Source organism: Podarcis tiliguerta (assembly GCF_965153285.1).
Source record: "Podarcis tiliguerta genome assembly, chromosome: 2".
Taxonomy (NCBI): domain Eukaryota; kingdom Metazoa; phylum Chordata; class Lepidosauria; order Squamata; family Lacertidae; genus Podarcis; species Podarcis tiliguerta.
Genome location: NC_139535.1, coordinates 117,102,808 through 117,121,344, shown reverse-complemented (window position 1 = coordinate 117,121,344; position 18,537 = coordinate 117,102,808). Strand labels below are relative to the sequence as shown.

Here is an 18,537-nt window from a genome sequence, read left to right as displayed (position 1 = left end):
GTCATCTAGTCCAGCCCCCTGAAATGCAGGTATCTCAGCTAAAGCACCAAGGACAGATTGCCATCCAACCTCTGCTTAAAAACCTCCAAAGAAGAACCTTGAGAGGGAGTCCACTCCACCGTTGGACTGCTCTTACTGTCAGAATGTTGAGTCAGAATCTCTTTTCTTGTAACTTGAAGCCATTAATTTGAGTCCTAACCTCCAGAACAGGAAATAACAAGCATGTTCCTTCTTCCATGTGACAGCCCTATAGATATTGGAAGATGGTTATCGTACCTCCTCTCAGTCTCCGCTTTTCTGGGCTAAACATACCCAGCTCCTTCAAGCGCTCCTCATAAGGCTTAGTTTCCAGACCCTTGATTATCTTGGTTGCCCTGTTCTGCACACGCTCCAGTTTGTCAACATCTTTCTTAAATTGTGATACCCAGAATTGGACACAGTATTCCAGGTGTGGTCTGACCAAGGCAGAACAGAGTGGTACTATTACTTCCCTTGATCTGGACACTAGACGTCTGTTGATGCAGCCAAGAATAGTGTTAGCTTTTTTTGCTGCTGCATCACACTGCTGACTCATATTAAGCTTGTGGTCCACCAATAACCCTAGATCCTTTTCACAAGTACTGTGAGTAAGCGTCCCCCATCTTATATTTGTGCATCTGATTCTTTCTGCCTAAGTGCAGAAGCTTACATTTGTTCCTACTGAAATTCATTTTGTTTAGCTTGTGCCCAGTTCTCCAATCTATTAAGGTCATTTTGAATTCTGATTCTGTTTTCTATGGCATTAGCTACCCCTCCCAGTTTGGTGTCATCTGCAAATTTGATGAGCATCCCCTCAATTCCTTCACCCAAGTCATTTATAAAGACGTTGAACAAAAACAGACTCAGGACAGAACCTTGCAGCACCCCACTTGTCACTTTTCCCAAGGATGATGAGCAACCATTCATGAGTACTCTTTGGGTTTGGTTAGCCAGCCAGCTACAAATCCAACTAAGTTACCTTGTTCAACCCACATTTTACCAGCTTCCTCATGAGTATATCATGGGGAACGTTATCAAAAGCCTTACTGAAATCAAGATACACTATGTCCACAGCATTTCCCTGATCCACTAAGTTTGTAACTCCATTTCAAAAAGTAAAAACCAGGACGCTCCGAAATTGTTGAACTTTTTTTAGTCAAACCCCAAAGTTGTTGAGCTGTTTTACAAAAACACTAAAAAAGCGCGATATTTTGATTACTTAAGATTAAGGCCAAAGCTCCGCCTTTCACAAATTCTCCCTGGACGTCAATCCCGCCTTTGAAATCCGCCTTCCATATGTCAGTTTAATTTGTTTTCTATATAAAAAGTCTCCCATCTCAATCCAAGCAAAACTGGATTTTGTCATTTTATATAAAATATGATGCAAAACATGCATTTTTCCCTCAACAACTCCAAAACAATTCTTTCACCTTGCTGTTATTATTTCCTCCCGTGGCTTTCATGCAAACACCCTGCGCTTTGATCTCCACAACTGTAAACCAGAGATCTAGAATCAAACAGGAAGCTAGCGGAGTTACTGTCTTCAGCCTCTGCAAAAGTCAACCATCACAGTCCTTCCTGCCTAAAACAGAACTCATTTTCAATCTAGCCTAACTTCCAATGTAAAAGTTAGAGAGAGTACTGTAGAGTTGCCCAACAACAGAGACGCTCTGCGCTCTTATATGAAAATTCTGTTCAGTGGATTTGGAGAAGTGGATTCTCCTACACAACACCTATGCCATAAAATAAATACCGGTATGTGTCTACACAGAAGTACGCCCCATTCGGTTCAGTTGGACTTACAGAGCTGCTGTTTGCATGCTTACTCAGAAGTAAGCTCCACTGTATTCAATGGAGCTTGTAAGTGTGCATAGTGTTGCATTCCTACTTACACCCCTCAGTAAATCAGTATAGGATGCAGTCTTGGTCTTTAAGGTGTCAAGAGATCCTTTCTTGTTTCTGTCCCATGCACAACAGCTTCTAAATGCTCACTGGAAGTTTATGCTGTAAGTTTCTCTCTACTTTTTTCTCTCTCTGCATATTACAAAGAGGTGGGGGAATGGGGAGAAGGAATATCTCTACCTTATGGTGAAAGTCCTGGGTAGCCTTTGGTTCTTCCTGAAACTTTTCTCAGCGTGTGCCTCCCGCCCTCCTCATCCAGTGGCTAAGTTGGTGGCTACCTGGAAAAGGGGCTTTTAAGTAACCTGGGGAAGAAATGGAGGCACTGAGAGATTTTACTTTATTGGGCTCCATGATCACTGCAGATGGTGACAGCAGCCACAAAATTAAAAGACGCCTGCTTCTTGGGAGAAAAGCAATGACAAACCTAGACAGCATCTTAAAAAGTAGATCCATCACCTTGCCAACAAAAGTCTGTATAGTAAAAGCTATGGTTTTCCCAGTAGTGATGTATGGACCATACATCCCAGTAGTGATGTATGGACCATAAAGAAGGCTGATCACCGAAGAATTGATACTTTTGAATTATGGTGCTGGAGGAGACTCTTGAGAGTCCCATGGACTGCAAGAAGATCAAACCTCTCCATTCCTAAGGAAATCAGCCCTGAGTGCTCACTGGAAGGACAGATCCTGAAGCTGAGGCTCCAAGACTTTGGCCACCTCATGAGAAGAGAAGACTCCCTGGAAAAGACCCTGATGTTGGGAAAGATGGAGGGCACAAGGAGAAGGGGACGACAGAGGACGAGATGGTTGGACAGTGTTCTTGAAGCTACCAGCATGAGATTGACTAAACTGTGGGAGGCAGTGGAAGACAGGAGTGCCTGGCGTGCTCTGGTCCATGGGGTCACGAAGAGTCGGACACGACTAAACGACTAAACAACAACAAGTAACCTGGACATACAAACTCACTAGGCCCTTGTGCTATTATGTCATGTGCCAGGTTAAGGCTCCCTCTTAACTGACCACCACTTTTAATGGAATGGCTTCTAAGACATGTTTCCTAGACTTTTGGGTTTTCTTGGCTACTGCTTCACTAACATTCATTTCCTGTTTGGTTGGTTCTTACATTATGTTCTGCTGTTCTAAATTTTCTACCTCCATCGTCAGAGACAGTGCACCTCTGAAAGCTAGTTGCTGGGAATCACAAGGTGCGCAGGAAGAGTGGCTGTTGCCATTAATTCAACAGATCAAGAAGGTAATGTGCATAATTAGATGCAGTAAATAGGCATGGGATTATTTCCATAATCAGACCCATATACAGTATGGCAGAACCTATTGAGATCAGACATGTTGCGATTTAGCTTTTTGCATGTTTCTTTTAGTGATAATGTTATCTATCTATCTATCTATCTAAACACATAATGATATCACATCAGCAGAAATATTCTAATCTAATGAGATTGTATGGGAATAATATGGAATAACAGATACAATCTTGCTTAAAATGTATATAGGAAGTGCAGTGTAAGCGATGGAAGTCAATCAATGAAATTTTATTAATATTTTCATATTGAGATATCTGTAGAATAAATTTGGAAGAAATTCCTCCAACTTTTCTTCTTCTTTTCTCTCTCTACTTTTTCTTCTTTTTTTCTTTTTTATATATGTGTGCTTATCTGAAATATATATGTATTTTGCTTATATTTTGTAATAATTATGTTAAATAAATTAATATTTTTTTTAAAAAACCCTAACTAAAAAAAAATGAAATCACACCAGCGTATTCGTGTGCATACGCACGCATGCACGTACGCATGCGCACAAACTACCTGCCTGCTCCTCCTGTTCCGACTCGGCTTCCCTTTCCTTTCCCCTTCGCGTCTGTCGCGACAACTTCCCGTCCCGTGCGCAATGCATGCTGGGGGTGGTAGTTCCGGGTGCGTGCGTGCGTGCGTGCCCCGGAGTGGGTGTGCGGAGGGAGGGTCCGGGCGACCGGCTCCGCGGGCCACGTGGGCAGCGGGAGGAAGTGCGGGTCCCGTCCGACCGGAGTTGCATCAGCTGCGGAGCCGAGCGCGGAGCGGAGCGAGCATGAAGCTGTTCCTCAGCGAAGGCAGCCCCGGGGCGCTGAAGGTGCTGGCAGCTGCCGAGGCCACCGGCGCCCCTGCGGAGCTGAAGTGGGTCCCTCAGGAGGGTGAGTGCCGGGGGCGCGCCCCGCTTTCCCGGGAAACACCCCAGTTTCGCCGACGTCTTCAGGTGGCGTACGGGAGATGGTTATAATGAGGAGGATGATTATACTGTTCCGACGTAAAATAGAAATGAGCTGAAAATGAAAAACAAAATCCTATCGCAGCAGCAGCAGCATTGGTTTTCCACCTGAGGATCCCCCCATCCCGATCTAACGCTTTGAATTCTGATTTTTAAGGACTTCAACACCCTCTGCTGTTCTGTGATTTAGCATCCCTTAACCTGGATTGGTTATGAATCAGAGAATTGTAGAATTGGAAGAGACCCTGTGCTGTAATTATGTTGCTCTGTTATCTTCAGTCATGTTATTTATTCTTTGTAAGCCACTTTGGGACTCATTTGAATGAAAAGCAGCATAGAAATATAATAAATCAAAAACCAGGCCATCTAGTCCAACGCCCTGCAATTCAGGAATCTCAGCTGAAGCATCCATGACAGGTGGCCATCCAAACGCTTCTCAGATACCTCCAAGGAAGGAGAATCCAGCACCTCTCGAGGAAAACAGTTCCGCTGTGAAACAGCTCTTACTGTCAGAATGTTCTTCTCCATGTTTGGTCAAAATCTCCTTTCTTATAACTAGGGCTGGGCGGTGACAGGTTTTCAACATCACGATCTATCACCAGCTAAGCATCCTGGTCTGGCAATATACCGCAATGTTGAAAGAGCGAGCTGCATTGACCCCAGCCCTGTGAGGCGCTGGTGTAACTGTCACTGCTCTCATTGACGCTGCTCAGCTGGTTGGTGCAAAGGCTCCCACCCCCCAGCTGAACAAGCTCCACATCCCTCTTGATCATGCACGAGCCAAAGGGATGTGGGGCTTATGGATCTCCCACCCCATCTCCAGCTTGTGCAAGCTGGAGGCGAGGTCAGGGCTCCTTTGAACATCTTCGCCGAGAGGGACTCACCTGCACCCCTCAACTGAGAAGTCGAAGGGAGCCCCAGCCCCATCTCTGGTTTGCACAAGCTGGAGGCGAGGTGGGGACTCTGTTAGACTTCTTCAGCTGGTGGGTGCGAAGCCTCGCGTCCCCATCTAAGCAGCCCCGATCCTACCAGGAGAAGGATCAAGTTCCCTCAGCTGGGGAGCGAAAGTACTTTAACAGAGCCCCCACCCTGCCGCTGGTTCATGTGAGCCGGTGGCGGGTTGGGGGCTCTGTAAAACTGCTTGGCTGAGGCAAGGGCAGTGGCGCACTGCTCAGCCAAGTGGTTTAAAGAAGCGGCAGGAGGAACAAGCTGTATTGCGCCTGTCCAATGCAGCTTGTTTCTTCCTCTGCGCCACTATGAGGGCAGAGTGAGGTGGCAGTTTCACACAGTGGTTTATCACTGTCTCTCCTGAGTCCCTCTGCCTCCAGCGCCTGCTGCAACTTGTTCTTCCTTGGTGCGCTGGGTGCTGGTAGAAGAAAGACTGAGGAGTGATGGCGGTTTCACCCACAATATATCGCTGAGTGAAGCTGCCATTGCAGTCTGCCCCTCATACCAGTCCTGGGCAATATATTGTCCAGGCCTACTTGTAACTTTGGTTCAGGTCCTAGCCTCCGGAGCAGAAGAAAACAAGCTTGCTCCATCCTCCATTTAACAGCCATTTAACTTCTGCTTTGTCATGTATGTCAAACTGCTTTGTCAGTGGGGCTGAGGAGATGGAAGAATCCTAACCCACATTAGTGGTTGCAGGTGTGGAATCGGTACCCCACAGGAGTCCCACCTGCCATTGAACCCAATGTTAGGATTGCCATACACCTGGTTTTCCCCAGAGAAGTCCTCTTTTTTCTGGGTAAAATTGCTGTCCAGGGAGATTTTTTAAAAAATTGGCAAAATGTCAGTTTTGTTTGTTTGTTTGTTTGGTAGGTAGGTAGGTATCATTAGTTAAACTTTGGGCCTAGAGACAAAAATGAGGGCTAACTGCTGGATTGAGTGGCACTCCTGTCAATGAATCTTTCCCATCTGTATCTGGGGATAGTGGGGGTTGAACCTGAAACTGTTCATGTGCAAAGTTTGTGCTTTACCACTGAGTCCATTTAAAGCAACTAAATCTGGTATTAAAAAATGTGGGTCTGCATATGACAGCTCCTGTATAATAAAACATACCATTTTGCTAGAAACATACCATTTTGCTAGAAACTCTCTTCTGCCCCCTGTCAACTTTTCCTAGTTGCTCAAGCAAAGAAGACCTGCTAGAAAATAGTTAATTCTCTTGTGTGTGTGTAAACTGTACTTCTTTTTCTCCTCCTTGACAGCTCATGTCATCCCATTCCTCACCCACTCCCAGCTCCCAGCTCTGCACTTGGAAAAAGAGTCTTTCCTCTTCTCCACAAATACAATTTGCCAGTAAGTATGAGGCCCTGAATGCCCTATGTGCTTTCCAAGTCAAGTTACTGGTCACATCACTTGTGTGTTGTGTCCAATGTCTGTGGTACTGGTGATGCTAGATAACCCCAGCGGTGTTGATAGTACGAGCAGAGAAGTTGCCTGGAGGGGACCAAGGCACGCCTAGCAGAAGGCTGCACTGGCCTGCGTGGCATCTCCTGACACCATACAGGCCAGTGCAGCCTTCTGCTGGGCCGTGCCAGTCTCCATAGTGTTAACCCTGCACCACTGCTACTGAGGGAGAAGGGGTTCTGGGTGGGGAAAACTATTTGTCCCATCAAAACCAATGGAGTGGGCCAGCAGCGCCAGCTTGCCCCTGCGACTGTGGATGTCCAGGGGTGTGCATGCCAATGTCAGCATGCCCGGTGGCGCCCATGTCCAATATTAGCACGCCCCAGGCATGCTGACATCAGACACACATGTGCACCACCAAAATTTGTGGGTTTCCCATGGGGAATTTTGTGAGTGCTAGAGTCTGCTCTTTGGAATCTTTTCCCGTTGAATGTTAGGCAGGCTTCATCTCTATTGCTGTTTATATTTCAGTCTCTTTCTTCAAGGATCCCACGCGAGGGTTTCCCCATTTTATTCTAAGAATAATCCTGTTTGGAAAGGGAAGGCAGAGATAGTGACTGCTATCCCCCCCCCCCAACCCCCTTGTGAGTTTGATAGTTGAATAGGGATTTGGGCACAGGTCTCTAGCACTCTAAACACTGTACCACACTGGTTCTCTAGCGGTCTTGGGTCATTCCAGCGCACATCACGGAAACAAGATATGCATCTCATACTGGAGTGAAGCAAAAGAGCACAGAAAAGCAAGCTCTGTGAAGCAGCCTCCATCACAGAATGTGACAAGGCAGTCATGTTGGGTTTAGGAACAGAAGGGGATAATGAGGGCTCCTTGTGTTAGAACGAAAGTACAGTGGTGCCTCGCAAGATGAAATTAATCCGTTCCGCGAGTCTCTTCATCTAGCTGTTTTTTCGTCTTGCGAAGCAACCCTACTAGCGGATTAGCGCTATTAGCGGTTTAGCGGCTATTAGCGGCTATTAAAGGCTTAAGGGATTAGCGGATTAGCTGCTAAAAGGCTATTAGCAGCTTAGCGCCTTAGAAAAAGGGGGTGGGGAGCGAAAAAAAATCTCAAGAATCGCAAGACATTTTCGTCTTGCGAAGCAAGCCCATAGAGAAATTCGTCCTGCGAAGTGCATTGAAAAACGGAAAACCCTTTCGTCTACCGGGTTTTCCGTCTTGCGAGGCATTCGTCTTGCGGGGCACCACTGTACTACAATAGGTTTGTTTTCCTGATTGTCTTTTAAACTCATCTATAAGTGTGCACATATTCCCAGTGGAGAGTGCTTAGTTTCTTCTACTCTCTTTCTTCTAGGTACTTCTTCCGTTTATCTGGAAAAGAAATTTGTGATTTGGGCCAGGATGAGAGCAATTTTTCCAACCAGTTGTTTGAGTGGGATGCAACTGAGCTGGAGGTGTGTAAAGCCTTGCTGTGTTGCTTTATGGTGGGGACATTTGCATGTTCCTGCAGTTCATGGAGAGGAGATGGTATTGTTTGGGGTGTGTGTGTGTGTGAAAGAAGGTTATAGTAGCTGCCTTATTTTCTTTAATTACATACCCAGATGCCTATAGATGAGACTCTGGCTCAGTTTATTGTCCTTCTAAAATGCCCAGTTCTTGTTGGTGGGGTGTGAAGGGAGTGATTCTATATTGCAGGGGCCCCTGGGTGGGTGTGCAAGATGCTTCTTTAAGCTTCCTGTTGATGGAGGGTGGGTCACCTAGTAGGAATGTCGGAGAATTCTGACAAAAACAGAAACGGTGGAGGAAATGGCAAACATGCACTTTTTTGTCCCATGTCCGGAATGGAAATCAATCCAGCAAATACTGTCAGTATTTGCTTTTGTTGCTTTCAGTCAGTCATCAGTACATAATTGAAATTAATGGGGTGGAATAACATACGTACTATGTAACTGACATAGTTAAATACATATATTACATAATTTCACCACAGTAGACAGAAGGACAAATAACCTAGTTATTGACAGAAGACAAACTGTAGCAGAAAGGAGACAGTGCTGCATGCAACAGTGCAGGCTGGAGTGGAAAACAGTGGCTTTTTACATTTCTGCACTGAATGTTTGGAGCATAGGTTTTCTCTCACCCACTTCCTCCCCTCCCCCCTTGGTTTACCGATGCAGCACTTTCCCTATAGAGTGAATAATAACATTTTACTTACAGGGAAGAAGATGAAGGGGTTTGCTTAAGAATGCCATTGGGTTGGAAGCTAAAACTGCCCAGTGCCTGGGGGTTGAGGCTGCTCCTCTGAACTCTCTTCCGTATTGCAGTCCTTCTACTCTGTCCTACAAAACTCAATGAAAATCATTAAGTGGGGGGTGGGGAAGCCACCTATTCATCTGCTTAGGGTTTCCTCAAGTTCTGTGTCTTCATTGGCACGAGTGTTGCAGAGACTGAACACAGGAACTAAATATGTAAAATCTGGCTAGCAAAATGTCTGCCATTAGGATGAAGTCTGTGTGTGTGTGTGTGTGTGTGAGAGAGAGAGAGAGAGAGAGAGAGAGAGAGAGAGAGACAAGAGCTTATACAGTGGTACCTCAGGCTACAAACACCTCAGGTTCCAAACGCCGCTAACCCAGAAGTAGTACCTCGGGTTAAGAACTTTGCCCTAGGATGAGAACTGTGTGGCGGCAGTGGGAGGCCCCATTAGCGAAAGTGGTACCTCAGGTTAAGAACGGTTTCATGTTAAGAACGGACCTCCGGAACGAATTAAGTTTGTAACCTGAGGTACCACTATATAATGTAAGCACCATTGGCTGGGGGGCAGGGGAGCTCAATGTGTCTGTATACCTAAAAGTAAAATGGTGGCTTCGAATAGACCGCTGGGGCAGGCACCAAGCTTGCTGGGGGACACTGGTGAGCATTGATCCTGCTTCCCTTTCCACATCCTTTCTTATAGTCCTGCATAGGTTCATTCTCTGGTCCTTGGTTAATTCTGAATTTTGACAGTGTGGAGGGAAACTAGCTTTTATATTTGCTTTTATCCAGGGCTGCCAATATGCACTATTCCTTCCACTGTAAAATAGGGTATCAGTTCTAGTCTTAGGAGAGGGCAACCTACTTTTGAGCAAGGGTGAAAGATAACAACTTGAGGCACAAGTGGGCCTTAACATGCCTCTCCTCTGGCTTTCCTCTTAGCCTGCTTTGTCTGCAGCCTTGTATCTTCATTTGGTTCATGGAAAGAAAGGAGAGGAAGTTTTGGAGATTATTCAGAAACCACTGAACTACATTGACCAGACCCTTGTCAAAAGGGGTACTCCTTATCTTACCGGGGTAAGTAAGAATCGCTGTGTAGCAAAATGAGCATTAATGACAAAGGATTGGTAGAGTTGAGAGGGATATCCAATAACTCCGGATCTTTCAGGCTAAATTGTTACACTAGTGGGCGCCCAGCTTGTGCAACAGGAATTCCTCCCCTCATCCTCCAGAACCCCCAGAACAGCATGTGTGGGGAGGAGCAGGGAGATTGCTCCAACACTGCAAGCAATTTTATTTGCCCTGGTGAAGATCTCCTTAGCACTACTTTGAATCCACCCCCCTTCCACGTTGTCTTTGGCAGGACTGGTTCCAAGCCAAGGTCTTGCCATTTGCAACACATCGTTTTATGTGGCTCTTGTCCCAGGAGGACCAAGGGGAGGGGAAAACAAAGCAAAGTGAGGGGAGCAAAGCAAAGAACGGGGAGAGGACTATAATTGCTTGAAGTGCCATTGAGGCCTCACCTCTGACTTTTGAGGCTTAGGTCTGTATGCGTGAGTGCAATGCTTGCTGAGCTTTCTCACCTTAAGGGCTAAAAACTGCCAAAATGAAATAATAAAAGCTGGAATACTCTGGATGCTAAATTTTATACCAAGTGCTGTTCTTGTGCAATTTGGATCAAGAGAGTCACAGAATGCGCAAGGCTATCCTGCCTTGGGTAAGAGATCGGACAAGAACACCCGTCCTTTCAGTTGGTGCATTTGTATTTCCCAGTGACCATTTCAGAACACAAGTTTATTGTCTTATATTAAAAGCTTATTACAGAATATGTGTACTAAATTGCTATGTTACGCTGGCTTTTGCTGACAAGATAAATCAAATATATAATTTGTTTATCGCCCACTGAACACAAATGCAAAAGTTATAGAACGTAAATTACATAAGCTAGTAAAAAGATTGCAGTGTGTGTGCATGGGTGTGCATGCGCCATACAGCAGCCTATGCAAAATTGCTACATTTAGGAATTTTGCAAATTGCTCTGTAATAATAAAAAGGAGCCCTAGAGGCACGGAAGTCTCTTCAGTGTTCATTCTGGAAAGTTTAAACTTAATATTAAATACATATTATGGAAAGAGTTTGTTCCTTTTGGGAAACACTTTGCAACTCTGTTCTAGAGTTTATTCTGGCCTGTTGTCCCTCCTGTTCACACTTGCAAACCAATTTCCCCCTGACCTTTTTATCTAGAATGCTGAGTCAGCTGTTGATGTCGTCTTGTGGGGCTCCCTGTTCCCTCTGTTAAGGGATGAATCCTTCCTGCCAGGTGAGAGATGCTGCCAAAGGCCTTAGTGTGCATCGTTTTGTGGCCACGTTTAAGGCCACAGAAGGCAACTTTGATGTGCTGATCTGCCTGCTGGTTTGGATGAGCCTCTGTGTGTTGCTGTGGCTCCTCCTCTCCCCATCCCTAATCACTCAGTCATGAATCTCACTGGGCCACCTTGGCCCGGTCACATTCCCCACAGGGTAATGGGGAGGAGAAGAACCCTTAGTGCCGCCTTGAGCTCCTTGGAGAAAAGGTGGGATATAAATATGATAGATAAATACAGTGCTTTTTTTATGGGGGGACGCATACCCCTAAACAGGGACGCGGGTGGCGCTGTGGGTAAAAGCCTCAGCGCCTAGGGCTTGCCGATCGAAAGGTCGCGGTTCGAATCCCCGTGGCGGGATGCGCTCCCGTCGCTCGGTCCCAGCGCCTGCCAACCTAGCAGTTCGAAAGCACTCCCGGGTGCAAGTAGATAAATAGGGACCGCTTACTAGCGGGAAGGTAAACGGCGTTTCCGTGTGCGGCTCTGGCTCGCCAGAGCAGCGATGTCACGCTGGCCACGTGACCCGGAAGTGTCTCCGGACAGCGCTGGCCCCGGCCTCTTGAGTGAGATGGGCGCACAACCCTAGAGTCTGTCAAGACTGGCCCGTACGGGCAGGGGTACCTTTACCTTTACCTTTTTATACCCCTAAACATTTTGTGAATCTAAGTTTGGCCTCATTGAGGGGCAGTATTTCAATATGAGTAGGGAGATGAGAGTACCCCTAAATGTATTTTTTTTTTAAAAAAAGCACTGGATAAATAAATACGTAACGGGGTTTTTTTGGGGGGGGGGTCCTTCTTTTCACACTCTTCCCTCTCTCAGTAATGGAAGCATTTGGATCATTGCCAAACATTCTGCCTTCAGGGAGCCCCCTTGCACTGCAGAGGACACAACATGCAGCTCATATGCAGCACCAAAGAGACTTGCTCAGTTGCTGTGTTGCCCCTGAGTGCACCTTAGGAAAAACCTTACATGCTCTTGTGGCTGCGTGCTACAGGGGAAGACAAGCCGTGGCAAACTCTTTCAGGGGAAGGATTGTCTGCTACTGCTGTCATCTTACAGAGGGATCCTAGGGCATTCAAAACACTATTTGGACCACACTGAGATAAAGGTACAATAGCTAGCTTTTTGTTTCATTTCCCCCCCTGGCTATCTTGATTCTGATCGCTCTGGTGATTCCAACCATGCTTGCCTTGCCCAGAAGAAGTCTCCTGGCAAAACTAGTCTCCAACTAGTTTTGAGTCAGTGGCAGGGATCTTCACAGATTGTGGGGTGTGAGTGTTACCTTAATAGGAACTTAATACATTTCTATTTGAGACTGAGCAGTTACCAAGGTGAGATTTTTCCTCTGGAATTTGTTTGATTTTAAAGATGAGTTAAAAACCTTGAGGAGATGGTTCCAGAACATGAACCAGAAGGAGTACTGCAAGAAGGCTGTTGAATCTGTATGGACGCCCAAAGGATTGCTGGAGCTGAAGGCTTATCTACAAAAGCATCCTGCTCCCAACCAGGCTTTTGAGAAGCCAGCTACTAATGAGCTGAAGGTATTGTCCTCCTTCCGTGTGAACCGGACCTTTGTCGTGTTTGTTTGAAATGCATCTCTGTTTCATTTTCGTAAGCTGCTTTGAGCATTTTTTTTATTATTTTTTGGTGGCAAAGTGGCATTCAGATAAAGTGAATGAAACAAAATCTTTCCTTTTGCTTGTGAAAATTAGGTTAAAGTCAATGACTAGATTCTGAGAAGATGTTCTGAGGATTTGTTTAGTTGACTGGTATTTAGCCCAGTAATTACTAAAGCACCATGTGGGGAGGGAAGATGCAGCAAGAGGGTGCAGACTGCCCTGGCGTGTCTGAGCCACACTTGCAGTTTTGGACTGTGCCACTTTGTTCATCAGCATAGTGATTGCCTTCTGGGTGCTGAGCACCTGCAAAGCAGGTTTGGAGATGGATTTTTGTTCCTCTCTCTAGGAAGAGGAATCCGCTCAGAGGTCTCTGTCTGAGGAGGAGATTGCAGCAATTGCAGAAGTCTGGGTCAGAGGGCCAGCTGGCCTCCCCAAACCTTGGAAGCCACAGCAGCCTATGTAAGTACCTTGCTGGGCTACAATGCCCTGGCCTTAGTGGAAATGATGGGGGCTGTTTTGAAGAAGACTTCAAAGAAAGAGCAGAACTATGTTCCTGTTCTATGTCTTAAAATCCCAAACATCTCTGTATGTATGAATACAGTGGTACCTCAGGCTAAGTACTTAATTGGTTCCAGAAGTCTGTACTTAACCTGAAGTGTTCTTAACCTGAAGCGGACTTTCCCATTGAAAGTAATGGAAAGTGGATTGATCTGTTCCAGATGATGAAAAAACACCCCCTAAACCAGCAATCTAACACAAATTTTACTGTTTCACGAGACCATTAATCCATAAAATGAAGGCAATAATCAATGTGCTGTACTATAAAATAAATAAGACAGTATTTTAGGTGAAAAAAATTAAAAAATTTTTCCAAACACACTGTTTGGAGGGGGCTCAGGGTCCTCTTCCACAACCACAATCGGCTTGGCTCCCAGCATTCGTGGAGGCCTCAGAGAGCTCCTGCGGCTGGAGCCTAGTCGCAGAGCCTCTGCAGGCACCACGGACGTAGGGGTTTGGACCCCGGCATTCGCGGAACTGCTCTAGGCACCGCGGATGTCGGGGTTTGGTTCCCTGCATTCGCGGAGGCCTCCAAGAGCTCCGTAGGCCCCGTCAATGTCCAGGTTTGCCTCCAGGCAGCGGTGAGGTCTCCAAGAGCTTGGACAACTTACTTCTGGGTTACAATCGTTCGTAACCTGAAAAAACGTAAGTTGAAGCGTTCGTAACCCGAGGTACCACTGTATATGAAAATAAATCTGTACCTATATCATGGTGAACATTGACATCAGTGTTAGGGTTAGCGGTTAACCCTTATCAATGTAACATGGTGCACAGCACAACAGCCCCCTCCTCTGTATAGGCAATTTTGTGGTGATGTGTAAATTTTTAATGGAGTTACCCCACAGCCATGAGGTTTAGGAGCCAAACGCCAATTTGCAAAATTAGCAGAGTATCAGGATCTGTTTGTACTTGGCGTTGCAGAAGACTAGCATCCAGGCTATAAAGGACTGGCCTTTCTAAGTTGCAGGGGCAACTTCCCCAGGAGCCCAGATACTAACAGTGTAACCTCACAGAGCAGCCTTTTTTCCTTCTTGTGCCTCCCTGCTCTTCTACCAAAGCACAGCTTCTCTCCTTAAAATCTGGCTCCATTTCTTGTGGCTCATCTTTGCAGACTTCCTGTGGAAGGCATGAAGAACGTGCTGATCACCAGCGCCCTGCCCTATGTCAACAACGTGCCTCACCTTGGGAATATCATTGGCTGTGTCCTCAGTGCCGATACTTTTGCCAGGTAAGATGTTGATGCCTTTCGCCCCCGACTCTTGTTAGGATATGTCAATCACTTGAAAAGGGGGGGGGGGTTAATGGGAGGCTGAAAATTTATTCTTTTGGCATTTTATTTTCAAGGTGTATCCACTCCATCAGAGCTGCCTTTGTACCTGGTAATATCAGAGTGGTTGGTGATATGAGTCAATTGATTTCTTGCTATTTGATGTTGTTTTAATGAATCTGATATTAAAATGAATTTGCAGAATCCCACAGTATGCGGAGTCTGTAACCTGAAGTGTATGTTACCTGAAGCGTATGTAACCCGAGGTACCACTGTATACACTTTGCAAACTACTTTGAGGCAGACAGTGTATATTATGAAAGAAAATAAAAAATATTTTGTGTGTGTTGCAACGTGGATCTTGGGCAGGTCTTAGGCTCCAGTTCTAAACAGTTATTACAGAGTAAGAGCCACTGAGCTCAGTGAGGGATATTTCCAAGACACGGTTTAACTGTTAATCTAATGAGATCATATGAAACTGCCTCACATCAAGTGGACTACTGGTCCATGCAGCCTCATTTTCTGCTCAGTTCTGAGTATCAGTGACCCCCCAAGACCTGAAGATGAGGCCTTTCCCAGTCCTGCTGCCTGAGGTTTTTTTAACTGGAGGTACCAGAAATGTAACCTGGGACCATCTGCATTCAAAGCATGTGCTTTCCCAGAGAGCTTTGACCCATTTGAAGTAACCAGGGGATTGTGAGAAGCTTTGGTCCTTGCAGGTAGCGATAAGCATCCTGCTTCGCTTCTTGTGTCCTGTCCAGGTACTGTCGTTTGCGCAACTGGAACACGCTGTACCTGTGCGGTACTGATGAGTACGGCACTGCCACGGAGACAAAGGCCATGGAGGAGGGGCTGACACCGCAGCAAATCTGTGATAAGTACTACACTGTCCATGCCCAGATCTACCAGTGGTTCAAAATCTCCTTTGACTACTTTGGTCGCACCACCACACCCCATCAGACCAAGTAAGTACTGCCGGGAAAGGGAGCACAATGGCCAAGGGAAAAGGAGCATGGATGCCTCGTTTGGCAGCACTACTTTGCGCTCTCTCTTACAAACCACTTATTGTCTTAGCCTTTAAGAACTGTAAAACTGGCTATTAGAGATGGGGCAGAAAAAATTGACGGACTTGTTTACAGTTTCTGTGACCATGGAGGTCCAGCTGCCATGAAACAAAGAATGCCTGTACCTAAAAGTCTGAGAGCACATAATACGTTTGTATTTAAATTATTTCACATTGTTGCCCCTCTACTCAAACTGAGCGCTCAGGGTGAGGCATTGGTGCCAAGTACAGGTTTAAGGCATGCTTGTCAATGACTGTGCTCAATGTAGCAAGTTTTTGACTTCTCCAGAAAAAGGGAAGCTTTTCAAAATTTGGCTTTGTTTGCTGTTTTTCCCCTGCCTTGGGCTACAAATGACAAAACAGCATATATGTGGGTGAGAAGGAACTCCTTGTGGGCTAGTAACGTACTTGACGGGTTAATTTTGATTGCTGAGAGATGGTAGATGGGTTCCTTGGAAGCCACTGGTGCACAAGCTGAGTTAGGATGTGGGTTCTCTTCTTCTGAATAATCCTGTACAGCTGGCACTGGTGTATTACAAAAGAGTGTATGGTGCTACTAAATGTGATGCATAACTTCAGGTGCGCCACATCATATATGAGGTCTGGCAGATAAACTCAGAATGCAGTCCTGACTGGTTAGCAGCTTGTGTGTACTGGCTGCAGGCCTGTCTTGTTCAATGGTAAACTGATAAAGTGATTTGTAACAGTACTTTTATCCCTATCTCTGAATGAGCAGAACAGCATTGTCCGAGGATACTAACTGCGACAGATGGAATTTTAGTTACCATGTTTATGTGTACTGTTGTAGGAAGCATGTTCAGTCCCCTCCTGTGAAGCAAGGTCAGATACACATCTAAAGATAGGATGCAGTTTAATCTTTTGTACATCACTTTGGATTTAATAATAATAATAATAATAATAATAATAATAATAATAATAATAATAATTGGTCTATATGTGTGTAAATAAGATTAATCGGCACCAGTTCCCATCAAGTCTACCTACACCACCAGACACTAATATGCCATTGGGAAACACAGGTGTTTGCTGTTTGGTCACTTTCCAGTGGCTTGAGCAAGTAAGGCAAGCCACATGTTACAGGGTTCAGCAATGTAGAACCAGGCCGTAGAAAGGTTCTTAACTGACCAATGGACAATTGAGCCATGAATTTCACACTACAGGTAGTGTCATGAGATGGGCCTCCTCCTTAAATTGGACCATGGTGGGCACAGGAGAGCAGTACTCCATGTTCTAGAGCAGGTGTGGGGAGCCTTTGGACCTATGGATATTGATGAACTACAACTCCCAACACCCCTTCCCATTGGTCATGCTTGCTGGGACTGGTGGGAGTTGTAGTTCATCAACATCTGGAGGGCCAAAGGTCCCTCACACCTGTCCTAGAGGTATGAAGTGCTTTGCCAGCCTTCCTGCTGTATTAGAGAATCATCAGCAGAAGGTGTAGATGCAGTTGGCAAGCCTAAGACAAACACTGGTCTGCTAATTGTTCATGGATTGACTGCCAAGTTTTCCCTGATGTGATTTTTATTTAATTTTTTGGGTGTGTGCCATATGAAGGTTAAGGATGTCCCTCCTTCATATGTTTCTTCTCTTCCTCGCCTCAGGATAGCTCAGGACATTTTCCAGAAGCTACTGGAGCGCAACTACCTTCTGACAGAGACAGTGGATCAGCTGAAGTGTGAGAACTGCTCACGGTTCCTGGCTGACCGCTTTGTGGAAGGCATCTGCCCCTTCTGCAACTATGAAGAGGCCCGTGGGGACCAGTGCGACAAATGTGGCAAACTGATCAATGCCACTGAACTTAAGGTACTGCCACCCATATGGTCCTGGGAACCTACATACTTAGCATTTCTCTTTATCTTTGTCTTGGATTGATAGACATAATGGTGGAATGTGTCTCATTTGCACCATGCTAGTCTAGCACAGATTCCATACCACCCATCTCCCCATAGAATCCTGCGGTGGAAGCCCAAGGTCCTTCTCTTTTTACAGAAGTAGATGAACTTTGCAGGCATAGGAGAGCCCTCAGAGTGATTTAGGCATACCAGATTGGCTTAATCCAGGGGTTTTCGTGCAGGGCACCATAAAGTATTATTTTTTTAAAAAAGAAAAGGTACCTTATTTTATACCAGAATTGAAATCAATTCTGAGGGTACAAAACCTGCCAAATTTCAAAGTGATTTTCCCTCAAGGGAGACTTTACTGTTTTGGATTGTGTACAATTGGAATTTAGGAGTGCAGGTGATGGTGGGGAAAAAGAGCATGGATCCCCAGAAAAGACTGGGGTGGGGAAAATGTTACACACACACACAGAGAGAGAGAGAGAGAGAGAGCGCGCAAGGACCCTGCTTTCAAAGGGGAGAGAGTGATATTTCTATTGATTTGCATAGGAAGATTAGTGGTGGTGGAGGAAATAGCATAGTTCCATGCGAAGAACAAACATAGTTATTAATCTTTACTTCAACATCCTTTCCCCAAATCGCTGTTCCCTGGAAAACAATTCATTGATTAAAACCTGGGCTTGTCAGTCAAAACAAAGGGAGGTGCAGCCAATAATAACTTTCCGGCACACAAGAATTTGCATGTGTGGCGGTCCTACATATGGGCTTGGCACTACTTCCTACATGTTGTTTACTTGCTAGGCTTAATGTCAAGCATACCATGGCCTTGTCTTCTTTCCATCCTGGCAGAAACCCGTTTGCAAAGTCTGCCAGGCGACCCCTGTGGTGAAATCCTCCCAGCACCTGTTCCTGGACCTGCCCAAGGTGAGTCTCTCTTGTTTTACTAGTGTCTTTAAAGGACAGTACGATGTACATGTGATGTACAGTTTGCTTAGTGTTGTTAGCAAT

The 18,537-nt window shown here is 45.6% G+C and overlaps 1 protein-coding gene across 2 annotated transcripts in view; it reads left to right on the top strand.

Moving 5' to 3' along the window:
• The first annotated feature begins 3,843 nt into the window (after positions 1-3,843).
• MARS1 (methionyl-tRNA synthetase 1) overlaps positions 3,844-18,537 on the top strand; it is a 25,893-nt gene continuing 11,199 nt past the window's right edge. The window contains exons 1-11 of one of the 2 annotated variants that reach the window (XM_083428227.1): positions 3,844-4,108; positions 6,393-6,483; positions 7,902-8,001; positions 9,740-9,874; positions 11,042-11,117; positions 12,532-12,704; positions 13,129-13,241; positions 14,452-14,568; positions 15,369-15,572; positions 17,293-17,494; positions 18,379-18,453. In XM_083428227.1, coding sequence (XP_083284353.1) covers positions 4,006-4,108; positions 6,393-6,483; positions 7,902-8,001; positions 9,740-9,874; positions 11,042-11,117; positions 12,532-12,704; positions 13,129-13,241; positions 14,452-14,568; positions 15,369-15,572; positions 17,293-17,494; positions 18,379-18,453 — 1,389 coding nt within the window. In that variant the 5' untranslated portion in view covers positions 3,844-4,005. The remainder of the gene's footprint in view (positions 4,109-6,392; positions 6,484-7,901; positions 8,002-9,739; positions 9,875-11,041; positions 11,118-12,531; positions 12,705-13,128; positions 13,242-14,451; positions 14,569-15,368; positions 15,573-17,292; positions 17,495-18,378; positions 18,454-18,537) is intronic. The other variant, XM_083428226.1, reaches the window with a different exon arrangement.